This window comes from Emydura macquarii, unplaced genomic scaffold (genome assembly GCF_026122565.2).
Source record: "Emydura macquarii macquarii isolate MOO-44397 ecotype Brisbane River unplaced genomic scaffold, CSIRO-AGI_Emac_v2 contig_1024, whole genome shotgun sequence".
NCBI lineage: Eukaryota > Metazoa > Chordata > Testudines > Chelidae > Emydura > Emydura macquarii.
Window position 1 is genome coordinate 7,179 of NW_027131161.1, and position 13,898 is coordinate 21,076.

A 13,898-nucleotide genomic window follows, 5' to 3' on the forward strand; every position below is an offset into this window, starting at 1 on the left:
CTCACTCTCACGCTCTGGCCCAGGGCCCGTGTCAGTATTTAGACACCGAGGGGCGTCTGCAGCAGGAGAGATCGAGGGACCCCATGTCAGGCACCCCGGAGCCCAAGCTCCAGCCCCAGACACGTCTTCACAGCTATTTTTATTCCAGCTAGGCCCATCGCCTCCCCACTCTGGTCATAGCTCTCCTGCTTTGGGTGAATATCAGAAAAGCCTGATTTTCATGGAAATCAGTTTTTCCAGTTTTCTGCTTTTCATGAAAATCAGTAGGGTTATGGCTGGAGCTGCACGGGAGCAGAGGAGGGAGGGAAGGAAGGGGAAGAGGGACCCATCTGAAGGTAGGGGGTGGGTTTGAGGAACCCAGCTGGATGCCCCACTGGGTCTATGTAAGCAATGAAGTGTGGGACCCTCTAGTTAAAGAATTGCCACATAATTGTGCTCCATGATTTAGGCCAGTTCTACACTAGCAAGCTGACAGTGGCACAGCTGGACAGATAAAGCTGTGCTGCTGTAAGATCGCTCGTGTAGCCACGTTACGCTGATGGGAGAGAGCTCTCCTGTCGACAAAGCAAACCAGCTCAGTAACCAGTGGTAGCTGTGTCGGCAGGAGAGAGATAGCGCTGTGCACACGAGCGCTCATGCTGGCAAAACTTGTCACTCACAGATGTTTTTCTCATACCCCTGAGCGATAAACATTTTGCTGACATAAGTGCTAGTGCAGACATGGCCTTAAACTCTCAGGCTGAGATTCTGTGCTCCGAACCTGCAGCCCAGGGGCACGTGAGGGCGAAGGCGGCTTTAACCTCCCTTCCCCCACATCCTCCTGATCCTGGGGGCTCTGGATGCCGAATCAGACCCCAGTTTAACTCAGGGCTTGTCTGCAGGGGAAGGTTACACCAGTACAAGATAAAGTGGGAATTTAAACCGCTCATGTTATACCGGTGTAACGTCCCATGTCAGCGCTCTTATTTCATAATACAAGTGCATTTTTCTGGCACAGCTGATGCCTTTAGTTCCGTCAGCCTTTCCCTGGGTCCTATGGGCAGCAGCGAGGCCCAGGATCTCTGCAGCACTGTGCGCTGTGGCCCCAACACAACCATCTTGCTCCCAGTCCCATCTCCCATATACCCCTACAACAGGGCTTGCACGTGAGTCCTCAGAGAGCGCCTGCAGCTTTTTTCTGCACTGCCTGCACAGGAGGAATCCTCACCCGGCTGGATCCAGGCCTTTTGGAGCCATTGTACGCTGCTGCGGTCCTTTTATTAAATGGAGCAGAGACCTTAGTTCTGTTCCTGGCTCTGGTCTGACATTGGGCGTGTCTCTGTGCCTCAGTTCCCCTTCTGTAACGTTGGGACAATGGCAACTTCCTCCTTTGGAAAGCACTTTGCAAGCTCTGGCTGAATAACTCCATATAAGAGCCAAGTGTTGTTCCCTTTTGTAAGGACGTGTAATGCGAACAGTTCACAGCCCTGGGGGACAGAGCAGTGATGGGGTTTTCGCCAGGAGCGGGTACGTTTACTTCAGAGGCTTTTCCAATGTTAAATGATCAAAGGTAGCATCTCTGACTGTAACTGCTCCCTTTCCTTAGGGGGCCCAGTATTAATCTATTGGTCTCTAGGTATTATAGCACTTTTAGTATCTTTGGCTGGAGGAGCCCAGAGGAATCTGGCACGTGGATTTAGGAATGGGAAAAACATGGGTGATTTGGAGGCTGCAGATAGGAAAAGCTAGAGATCCCCTGCTGCCTTAGCGTTAACTTACCTGTGAATTGCCTCAAGATTTCCATCAGGCCAGGGACTCTGTACGCATCCTTCAGTTCAGCAGCAATGAGCTCCAGTTCCTGCAGCCTCACCTGCTCACTCCTAAAGAGAACAAAATCCCCTTATCCCTCAGACACTCAGCACTGGTACTATTGCAATGGGCTTGATATACATTGATGGTAAACTGAACATAGGATCTTACCTGGCCAGTGTGCCCTTTACATCCTAACGGGAGAGAAAGTAGATAAGAAAGTGTTAGTGTTGAGCAGTTTATCTGTTCTGTGTTCACAGAACATCTGGTTAATTTTCCCTTTTTCCTGAGACTTTACAGAATGAAAACACCTGCAGATCTGACTTACATTAGGACTTCTTATAATTAGGTGATAATAACTGAATTGGCGTATGAATACAGTGGCACTGGGGCACGACTCCAGCCCCAGAGAAATGCAGACATGGGTACAACTCACCAGTCACTAATGGTACAATGGGGCACACTGAGTTACTAAATGGTGCATTAACTATTTGAAAACAAAAGTAAGAGAAATTTTATTTTCACAAAAATCTTGTGCAGGTTTTCCAGACACTGTCAGCTGAGCTGCCAAAATAAATCACAAGATTAGAAAAAGCCACTGTCTAATGGTGCTTACACAGGTGTTAAACAGCAACTGTACTGGAAAAAGTGATGGTAAAACTGGTCTCTAGAGGCCTCAAATACTGGATAAAATGTGCTGACCTTACTGTGAAAATGTGTTTTCTAACTGCTGCCTGTGGGCAGAGACATCTTTATCTGATGCCTGCCCTTGATAACGTTGGGAGGCGCTCGGATACCACGGTGATGGGCACCAAGTAAGTGCCTAGGAAGGTTGACTGGCAAATCTTGTAGGGGCAGGGCTGTGTCTTTCTGGGTACTGGAAAGCATCCAGCACATGGTGGCTGTTGCCCTGAGAGAAACCTTAAAACCAGTCCATGGGAGTTAGGTGCCTAACCTGTTTGATGCTTTTGAAAACCCCAGGAGGTGCTAATCTGCATCTCTAGGCACCTAAATACCTCTGAAAATCTGGCCCTAAATCATTCTTGAAAATGGGATGGAGGCTTCTAAGTCACTTAGGCGCCTTTGATCATTCTACCCTTAGGTCCCTAAGTTTAGAGAGCCAATTTGGCCTTAATATTACTAATAATGCTGTGAAATACTCTGTAAAGCTGTGGTGCAACATACATAAATAATAAATCAGTAAATTATAATAGTCGTTTTGGGGGAGCAGGAGACACTCTGTATTTGTTTCCATGGCTGTGGAAAATCCAAACAAAAGGGGAACTTTGTGTAACTCACCTTCAGCAGCTCAGCGGCTGGTTGCTGACACTTCTCCTCTAGCTCTGCCGTCAGCTGTTGCAGCAAGGAGCATTGCTGGGAGAGTTTGGTAACATTTTCATTTAATTTCTTCAAAGGCTCCATCTCCTCCTCCAGTCTCTGGAGAAAGAGTTCCTTTTCCTCACTCAGAAGCAGTTCTTGTTTCTCAAATTCCGACAAGATTTGCTGGCTGTGATGCTTTACTCTTTCCTTTAGTTAATAACAAAACAAAACCATAAATATCAGCAGAACTATCAAGTGTATCAGGCCGTTTTGGGTGCAGTACATAAGATCTGAACAAATGTTTATAGATTCATATTTAAAGGCCAGAAGGGACCATTGTGATCATCTAACCTGATCCCCTGCATGGCACATGCCGGTAAATTACACCAAGGGGTTCCTGCATCAAGCCCATAACTTCTGTCCATGACTGTCCAGAGACTGGGCATGAGATTCCTCTGTTCAAATCCTTCCTGCCCCTCAGGCCAGCTGCAGCAGCACAGGAGCCAGCAAACAGAGCTGTAAACAGGGGCGTTTGGGGAGGGAGTGTTTGGTGTTCTGGTATTGTGGGGGGTTGTGTCTGTGGGGTGTTTTCTTGTTTGTTTGATTTTTGTTCTTTTCTCACTGACAGGACAGAGGTGAGGAAGCTATGCCAGACACAGAGGCAGCAGTGGTAGTTACCCAAGCTGTGGAAGAGAGAATGAAGATGACTGGATGTGGAAGCTGCGGGATGCACATGATCCTGGCGGGAGTACCCAAAAGAGCTGTGTTTGTATGACGTGCTGCCTCATGGAGCCGATGGAAGAGAAGATCCAGATGGAAACTCTGGCTGAGTTTAGAAGGGGGTACGAGAAGATGATGGAGCAAACGCGTGAGACGGCTGAAGGGAAAAGCCCAGACTGATAGATGGAAGCAGGACCAAAGAACTCTGAGGGGAGACTGCTGGGTGAGGAAAGTGACCACTGGAAGCGTGGGACTGTGAGAACCAGGCAGAGGAAAAGACGGGCTAGTGAAGGAGAAATAGAGCTCAGGAACAGGTTTGTGGAGCTGGAAAATGAACAAGGGGTGCAGCAGGTGGTAACTGAAGATGGGAGGGCAAGGAAGAAGAGAAGAGCAGCTAGTCCTATACAAAGAGTGGATGAGCCAATGGAGATACCACCAAATAAGAGCCCCAGGAGGATCCAGGATGGGTTGCAGAAGATTGAGAGGGAGAATAGGAGATGAGAGGACTTGCAGCCAGAAAGAACAGGGGACAGGTTGGAGAATCGCACCGTCACCAGGAAAGGGCAGGTCTACGTGATTGGGGTCTCCCTACCGAGAAGAACAGACAGGCCTGTAACCAGAGCTGATCTGGAGAACAGAAGGATGTGCTGTCTGCCCGGTGCTAGGATACGGGATGTGGAGCTGAGACTGAAGAGGATCCTAGCAGGAATGGGAAAGAATCCACTGATTGTCCTTCATGTGGGTACAAATGATACGGCTAGATTCTCACTGGAACGAATCAAGGGAGATGATGCCAGGCTGGGGAAGACTCTTAAAGAGATGGAAGCTGAGGGATCTTCAGTGGGATTCTGCCTGTCCCTAGAGGAGGACAACAAAGATGTGACAAGATGCTGATGATCAACAGATGGCTCAGGTAGTGGGTCTATAAGGAGGGCTTTGGGATGTATGGCCACTGGGAGGCATTCATGGGCAGAGGACTGTTCTCTTGGGATGGACTTCACCTGAGCAGGGAGGGAAATGCACTTCTAGGATGGAGGTTGGCACAACTGATTAAGAGAGCTTCAAACTAGAAATCTGGGGGAGATGGTTGGGAGATGCCCGGTGATCTCCACTCCAGATTTTAACATTGAGAGGGAGGAAAATGAAACAGGAAAGGACACAGCAGTGGGGAGCAGAATGGACATGAAGAGGAAGGGTGGTGTGGATACCAGTCTAGTAGGTGATATTGGCAGTAGAATGACTGTGATGAATCGTGTAAGGCATGTGAGTGAAGCCAAACAGCAAAAATTAAGATGGTTGTACACCAATGCGAGATGCCTGGGTAACAAAATAGAGGAACTAGAGCTACTGGTGCAGGAAGTAAAACCAGATATTACAGGGATAACAGACACCTGGTGGAATAGTAGTCATGACTGGAGTACAGGTATTGAAGGCTTTGTGCTGTTTAGGAAAGACAGAAATAAAGGCAAAGGTGGTGGAGTAGCATTGTGTATCAATGATGAGGTAGACTGTAAAGAAATTAGAAGTGATGCAGTGGATAAGACAGAGTCTGTCTGGATAAAAATCACATTTGGGAAGAAAGCTACTAGAACTCCCCTGGGATAGTGTTTGGGGTTTGCTACAGACCACCAGAATCCAGTTTGGGTATGGATAGAGACCTCCTTAATGTTTTTAATGAAGTAAATACTACTGGGAACTGTGTGATTATGGGAGACTTTAATTTCCCAGATATAGACTGGAAGACCAGTACTAGTAATAATAATAAGGCCCAGATTTTCCTGGATGTGATAGCTGACAGATTCCTTCACCAAATAGTTGCTGAACCAAGAAGAGGGGCTGCCATTTTAGATTTGGTATCGGTGAGTAGTGAGGACCTCATAGAAGAACTGGTTGTAAGGGACAACCTTGGTTCGAGCGACCATGAGTGAATTCAGTTCAAAGTAAATGGAAGGATAAACAATAGTAGATCTGTGACTAGGTCTTTGATTTCAAAAAGGCTAACTTTAAAAAATTAAGGGAATTAGTTGGGGAAGTGGACTGAAATGAAGAATTCATGGATCTAAAGGCAAAGGAGGCTTGGAATTACTTCAAGTCAAAGTTGCAGGAACTATCTGAAGCCGGCATCCCAAGGAAAGGAAAAAAATTCACAGGCAAGAGTTGTAGACCGAGCTGGATGAGCAAGCATCTCAGACAGGAGATTAAAAGAAAGCAGAAAGCTTACAAGGAGTGGAAGATGGGAGAGATCAGCAAGGAAAGCTACCTCTTGGAGGTCAGAACATGTAGATACATCCTTTCCTTACACTAGATATTCATCAGGAAATGCAAATCGTCCATAAAAGGCAAGGTGGGAAAGAATTAGCAACTAAAAAACACATCATCATGTGGGGGTGGGGGATGGAGTTTTCAGAACCCCTTCACCAAATGCCCCTACATTTGCCCATATATTCTGCACTGGTCCATCAATAAACACCGCAAGTTTCAAACCAGGCTGAGTATATATGTGGATTTTAGAGCACTTTGAATGTCAGCTTTAAACTGAAATGATATTTCAGCCTGAAGTATAGTGCAGAAAGACTGCCCCTGAAATGTGTGTAACTCCGTTAGACTCTCTGGACCCAGTTCCCCTCTCATTGACCCAGTGTAAATCAGGAGTAACCCTATCAGTGCTAATGGGGCTGTAGTAGTGTAGGACTGGTGTGAGAGAGAGCAGGGCTGTCCCAGTGAGCAGAGTCAGTGTAAAATGGACCAAATCAGAATGGCAACATTTGCACACATTTTTCCCTGGTGTAAATGCTGACAGAAGATGTGAGACAGCGAAAAGTCTAGGTCTGTATCTTCCTATGTGTTGCTAGAACTGTTAGCCTTGATCCAGGAGGAGCTTCTGCACTAGAAATACAGATAAATAAAATATGTCTTTATCTGGGCCTCCTTTGCATCTTGATTCAGTGTAAATCAGCCCATTGCTGCTAAGTGTCATGTAGATTTGTTCATTTTTACCCTTCCGTTCACCTCCATATTCCTCAAGCTGAACATTTTCTGGATATAAAGTTTGATTATAATCATAACCAGGGTTTATTTGTTTGTTTGTTTTAATGCTATGCTGGTGTTGTCTATTTTTATCATGATTTTCTTGTACATTTTTAAAAATACTTCAATAAAATGAGAGATTAACCCAAACTGCCGACACTTACGTTCCAGTCATTCAGTTTATTCTGCTCCTTGGATTCCAGTTTTGAAATCTTCTCCATCGCTTTCTTCAGACGCTCAATGTCTTTCTGGAGTTTCACCTGTGGGGATAACGATGCCGGGTGAATTCTCTTGCAGTGAGTCAGAGCTCTGGGGATTCCTCACCCATGCGTGGCAGGAGGGTTTTGTGGCCAAACCCAGGCCGGCTGTGAGGGGAGCAGGGTTCTGTGCCCAGCCTTGCCATGGACAGAGCTGATTTGAGTGACCGCGGGGCTCTCTGCAGAGCTGTCGTATTGGGCCCCCAAACAGCCAGGCTCTGTCTGGGTTACAGAAAGGTGTTGTGGTATTGGCACATGTGGTACTTGTTCCGGGGCTAACTCTGATGCCCCCTAGGAGGGAGGGATTGTGTTTGTGCCAAGGTGCATGGCTGGGACCTGGGATCCCTTCCCCAGCGCTGGGAACCCCCACTTGACACACATTTTGTTCCAGCACATGGCACTAGGGGGTCAGCATCACACTGGCTTTCAGCCTGGCTCTGCTGGTTCGGCAGCTCTGTCTGAACCAACCGTGGGCAAACAAACGCCTCGTGTGGATCTTGGGCAACTCACACAGGGCCTGCCCCCTTCAGCCTGGTGGATAAACTCCCACTGACCTCAGTGAGGGCAGAACTGGGCCCGTCACCCTCTGTGCTCAGATCCCCTGTGCAAACAGAGCGTAGAGGGCAGGGCTCTATGGCTAGACCCACTGGTGTCTGTGTGGGGCTCCGACAGCCCAGGATGGAAGCAGCGCTGGGTGCGAGTACAAAGCATGATCACTGCTTTCATTTCTTGTAGCAGCAAGTGACCATGAGGGAGTGAAAACAACAGTCAGTGTTTGTAGATGTCTGCAGGGGCTGGGGGCTGCCGTGCAGAGTTTAAAGTCAGAGACATATTGATATGTTGGGCAGGTGAAATCCTGATCCCATTGACGTCACTGGGGCTGGATCCACGAGGCACTTAGGCATGTGACACTCAGCACTGCAGTAACTGACTTTTAGCACCTAAATTACCTCTGGACCAGCCCTGAGACCCACAAAGCCTGAGTTAGGGGCCAGGCTCCTGTACAAAGCATGGGAGAGACAGACACCTTAGACTGCGACCCACAGACACCAACAGGACGGGCCAGGAGCTGCCGAAGCCAACCAATGGGAGATGCTGAGGAGAGGTGTCCCAACCCTGCCCCCTCAGGGAGGTGGGCACCTCACTCCAGGCTGCAGGGAGGCACCTGGCTCTGCCAGCGATGCCAGCCAGGAACCCAGCTCCTGGAGTCAGGTGGTCGGACACTCAAGCTATGAGCTATGAACCTGCCTCACTTCACACAAAACCGCTGGAGTAGGAGGAGGCGGAGCCACCCCCTTTCTAACTTTTAGCCCAGCAGTCAGAGCTCTCCCCTGGGAGGTTCAATCCCCCCCTTTCTGCCTGATGCTGAGAAAGAAGACCCATGTGACAATCCCACCTCTCAGGAGAGGATATAACCACTGGGCTATGTGGGGCTCCCTCAGTCTCTCCTAGTGAAGCTGTTCCTCTTGGATGAGGAAAGGGGCTGTGAATTGCAGTGGCACCTCAAACTGGGACTTAGGTTCCTATGTACCATTTTGGCTCCAGGCCTGGGAGTTTTCTACTGACTTCGATAGGGCCAGAATTTCACCCCATAGATTTAGGAGACTCCTACACATCATGGCTAATTCCATGTCATTTTAAAATTAAACTTCTCCTGCTGTGATTTAATTTCTACTGAATATTTAGAAATAAATCATGTTTCCTACCTTGTATTCCTCAGCTGCCTCCTCAATGGACACCAGAGCATGAGATCTGTGCTCCTGGGTTTTATCACAAACCAGACAGATCACCTCCCCATCATCTTCACAGAACCGCTTTTCTTTGTCCTCGTGCTCCCTGCAGACTAGCTGCTCTTTTTGGTTTTCAGGTTTTATTCCTAACTGCTGGATATTTTCCACCATGCTGGCAAGCTTCCTATTGGCCTGGAATTTCTCTTTCTTCATTTTTTCCCCGCATTGTGGACAGCAAACTCCCTCTGGTTTCACTTCCCATTCTTCATAGTGCTTAGTGATACAAACTCGGCAGAAGTTGTGTCCACAGTCTGTGATCACTGGATCGTTGAAATAATCCTTACAGATGGGACAAACCGCTTCTTCCAGTAGCTTTCTCAAAGTATGAGCAGAGGCCAAGGCTGTGGGAATGTAAGAGTTGCAGTGACCAGTTTCACTTAATGAATTATTCTCTAACTGGAAATCAGATGACATTTGAACAGTGAGGGGAACAAACCATTGGAGCAGCTTCCCAAGGGAAATGGTAGCATTTGTCATCACTTAGCGTCTTTAGATTGTCCTTGGCTACCTTTCTAAAAGATTTGCTGTACATGGACAGATGTGAAGGTCAGGAGGAATGATGATAATCTAGTCTGAACTCCTGCATAACACAGGCCAGAGAATTTTATCCAGTAATTCCTGCATCCAGCCCACAATCTGTGGTAGGTACAGCAGATCTTTCAGAAAGCGACATCCCATCTTGATTTAAAGACTCCATGGGACAGAGAGTCCACCATGTCTCTAGGCCAGTTGGTCCAGTGGTTAATTACCCACACTGTTAAAAAACTGCACCTTATGTTCTGCTTACTGAGTTTGGGGCTTGGCCAGCATTCTTGGGGCTCCGTCTGCTTCAGAGCAGAGCCTGTGAGCTGCGATGGGCAGGGCCGGTAGCAGGCAGTCAGACAGCTCAGTCAGGGAGAAGCCAGGCCAGGGAGACAGGAGGGGCTGGTGCAGCAGGATACAGAATGAGTAGCCTGCACACAGGTTACAGAGCAGGCAGACATGGGGGTGGAGTGTCAGGACTGAATTACCCCCATGTTCCCCTGTTCTGCTGACCCCTAGGGGCAGAGTTGGGAACATCTCCGCTGATGTCTGCGGTTACTGTCTAAGGCATTGTGCCAGGGTGTGTGCCCTGCCCCTGACCTCTGGGTGCAGCGCCTGGCCTGCTCTTAGTAAGTGAGCTGTAGAAAGGAAAAGAAGGGGGGAGTGACGGTGTGTGGAATATGAATGGCCATTTATAGTATCACTGATACCAGTATTACAGAATTACGATAGATGTCGTAGAGGATATGCCAGGCAAAGTATTGATGGAAAAGTCATGATTCGCTAAGATTGTTAAGCGCGTTTCTAGGTCTGTATCAGCTTTGTCTGATACGTTCTAAAGATGTCTGGTATATTTGTATTTCTAACCCGTGCTGTGTTTCTGGGTGACACCCCAGACAGGAACATGGCAGCAGCACTGAGCCTGCTTCATGGCCCATCAAGGGAACACAACTGTGCAATGAATCCAGTGAAAGAACCCACAGGCTGCACCCCATGAGTCACCAGGGCATGCAGGAACACACCTATGGACAGGGGACTCTGAGGCTTTTCCATGCCATGTGTTGTGTGGCCGTGTTTGGGACAAAGGAAGTGCAAGTCTCATGGCAAAAAGGATATAAAAAGGCAGCTGCACCATCTGCATTTTGTCTTCATTCCTGCTCCCTACCTCTGGATCAACTATTCTACCTCTGAGGCTGTGATATAAAGAACTGAGACTCAGCCAGGTAGTTAGCCTCTCTGTATTCACATCTTCAGTGTAATCGCTTTAGCTAGTCATTAGCACAGGAGACAATTGATGAGCTAAACTAGAGGAGCAAAACCTTTTTTACAAAAAATGAATTAGATTTTCAGCACAGGGCTGGTGGATGCCCACACGCCCAGTTCAGTCCTTGAGCTTTGGAGACTCTGGTGCGATCAACTGAGCCCTAGTTTGATCCCTAGATAAGAGCAAAAATTGGCTGCCAAAAGCTGTCAACTTTAAGAACAGCTGGATTTTGGGGGGAGGGCTGTATCTCAGCAACCCCTCAGTTAAATGGCCTCAAATTTGGACTAGTAATAGGAGCATATGCCCCCGTAAGCCACGCCTACTTTCAGGGTAATCCAACTAACTGTGCAGATTTTACAGCACTTAGGAAAGACCAGCTTTAAATAGAAACCTGAACTATAGCAGGACTCATATACTGAAGTACTTAATATACCTTAGACAATACTGATAAAATACTTATCTACCTTCATACTTGTTGGCCCAGAAAGCAAATGTGAATCGCTCTGTAGGCCAGGAATTATGACGGTCACTGGGGAGGGGTGAGCACCTGAGTCCCAGTCTCTGTGCCTATGACTATTTAATTATTTATAACATCTAGAACAGCTTGGACAGGAGGGTGTGAGAGGGACCCACTCAGGAATGTGACAGAGCAATTCATTTATGACACTAGCTGAGTGCCCAAGACAAGGTAATCTGCGGTGTACGCACAACTTGGTGAACATTAGTCACAAAGTGATGTCACCTGGTGAGCACAAGTGGAATTACAGGGAATCAACGAAAACCGACGGGTATTTTTAGTAAAAGTCAGGGACGGATCACAGGTAATAAATAAAATTCAGGGAAGCCCACGGTCTTTCCCTGAGTTTTACTAAAAATACCCTGAGGGAAGGGGGTGGACTAACACTCGGAGCAAGGCCAGGGGCTGACCGCTGGTGGGGGCTGCTGCTCCAGCAGTCCTGGGGAACGCTGCTCTGGCAGCCCCAAGGGCTGGCCGCCGTTCGTCCCTGCCCTCCGTGACAGAATCGTGTCCTTACTTGTGACATTTGCGGCTGGCGAGCACTCTGTCACGTTTAGAGCAGGACACAAAAGTTTAGTCATGGGAAAAAGAACAATTTTCTGAGTGCCCCATGGTATCTAGAGCTCTCTTTCACTGATGAATCATTCAGAAAGGATGGACTTCTCCTCTTCACAGGGACCAGCACAAGGCCTAGGCACTTACGTCCCATTTAGAGTCTCAAAATGAGTCATAAGCAGGATTTCAGCTGGGTCTAGGTCTCCTGCTGCCTTCCAAATGGACGAACATTTCACACGGAGCTACTTCAGGCCAGATTTTACCATCATAGAAAATGTGGAAATGTTACCTAGCTCCCTAGTTAGAACCAACACTAAACACAGTGTAGCTAATTATTATCACACACAGACCATTTCTCTCAGTTTCAGGGAAGGTTGAGCAGACGTGCCAGACACTTTTTTCAAAAGAGCATTAAAATCAAGTTTAGATTTTAAGAAATCCAATTTTTAAAACCATGGAAATTCCAAGTCAAGATTCAGCTTTAACTATAACCACCCAGAAGTTAAACTTTTCCAAACCACTCTTGCAAAGCACACTCAGGGTCACCCAAACAAATGTAACTCCATCACAGCAGTGTGGAAAACGTTGCCCACATCTCTTGAGCATTAAACACACATCTCTGGTGTTAAGCAGAATGCTTTGACTGGAGACTGAACTCTTCTCATGCCATGCTCTGTTTTAGATACCTGTATGGCCTCATTATCATAGTGTCTGGCCTCCACGGAACCTCACAATCTTTTGTGTATTTATGCTCACAACCCTCTGTGAGCTGGAGCCCTTCTATTATGCCCTTTGTGCAGCTGGGGACCTGAGTCACAGAAGGACATGCTTTCTAATGGATTGAGGCATGCAAAGATTCAGATAGGTGCCTAGTAGGATTTTCAAAAGCAACTAGGTGCCTAACTCCTACTGAAATCAATGGCATGTGGGCACATCTGAAAATCCCACTAGGCGCTAATCTGCTTCTTTAGGCACCTAAACAGCTTTAATAATCTGTCCCTAAGTGACTCACCCAGTGTCCCATAGGACATCTTTAGCAGAGCTGATTAGTGTTGTAACCACTAGACCATCCTTCCTCTCTAATCTCATGATCTCAGCCTAGAGTTTGCACATGAAGGCCTGTGACCAAGCCCCACCTGTGCAGTCAGAACACAAACTTGGAGAGCTACCAACACTTCCACCATTTGGGCTAACGCCCACCCCCAGGAGATGCTCACATTTGTATGCCTGTTCTTAAGATGGGACGTGTATCTTGAAGGACCACACACACATTGTGGAGGCAGGAGTGGGGAATGGGGTGGCTGGAATTCCCTTAAATGTTCAAAAATGAGGTGGCACAATCGTTTGTGTTGAAAATCGTGTGATGTTTATAAGCCAGGCTTGTCATGTGTTTGGAGCTGACTCACCAGTTCTGGACGCTTGGGGTAGGCACTGCTGAACTTGAGATCCGGGTTCATTACCTCCGAGCTCCTGCTGTTCAGTAGAAATGTCTTCCTGCCCCTGAACATTCCCATCTTCACTCCTAAAGAGAAGACATTCTCGTCATCTTACAGCTCAGCTGTTCGTGCAGTAATTCTGCAGTGCAGCTAACAGGGGTGTGAGGGGAAATGAAAAAGGCAAATGCATGCACAGTACCTGTTTGGTGTGTTTGCCTCCTCCTGAAAGGAGAAATGGGAAACTATCAATAATATTCGATAATTTAATAAAGCCACATTAAAAAAACATCCATTGCTCATTCCCCGTGGGTGCGCCACAAGCGTTCAGGCACAAAACCCCCTCCCCACCACAGAGTCATGTCTACACTAGCAGCTCTGCAGCCAGGCCCCTGGCACTAGCCTGGTGGGAGGGCCGGCAAGGCTGCCCGGCCTGCAGCAATATCCTCCTGGCTGCTCTGGAGGTGGCTGGGCTTCCCTGGCATGGACTAACCCCTCCCCTCACTTAGTCTCCTGCAAGGAAATTAGCCAGGGGACCCTGCAGTTTTTGCGGGCGGGGTGGAAAGGGGAGTGGTGGACTTGGAACTTTCCCTAATGGGGCAGTGGGTGGACCAAAAGCAACTCAAGTAACTCAGCTCCCAAATGTCTTTGCTCCTTGGGCTGCACTGACAGCCTGGGGGCAGGGGGGGGGTGGTGGTGGTGACG

The 13,898-nt window shown here is 47.8% G+C and overlaps 1 protein-coding gene across 1 annotated transcript; it reads right to left on the bottom strand.

The window, feature by feature from the left end:
- Positions 1 to 1,917: 1,917 nt before the first annotated feature.
- LOC137150694 (E3 ubiquitin-protein ligase TRIM17-like) lies at positions 1,918 to 13,282 on the bottom strand (the record flags this gene model as incomplete). The annotated part of the gene is made up of 5 exons (XM_067544670.1): positions 1,918 to 1,982; positions 3,088 to 3,315; positions 7,020 to 7,115; positions 8,819 to 9,243; positions 13,167 to 13,282. Coding segments are annotated over 5 exons (892 nt in total), but the record flags the coding sequence as incomplete, so codon positions are not given.
- Between the last annotated feature and the right edge of the window lie 616 nt (positions 13,283 to 13,898).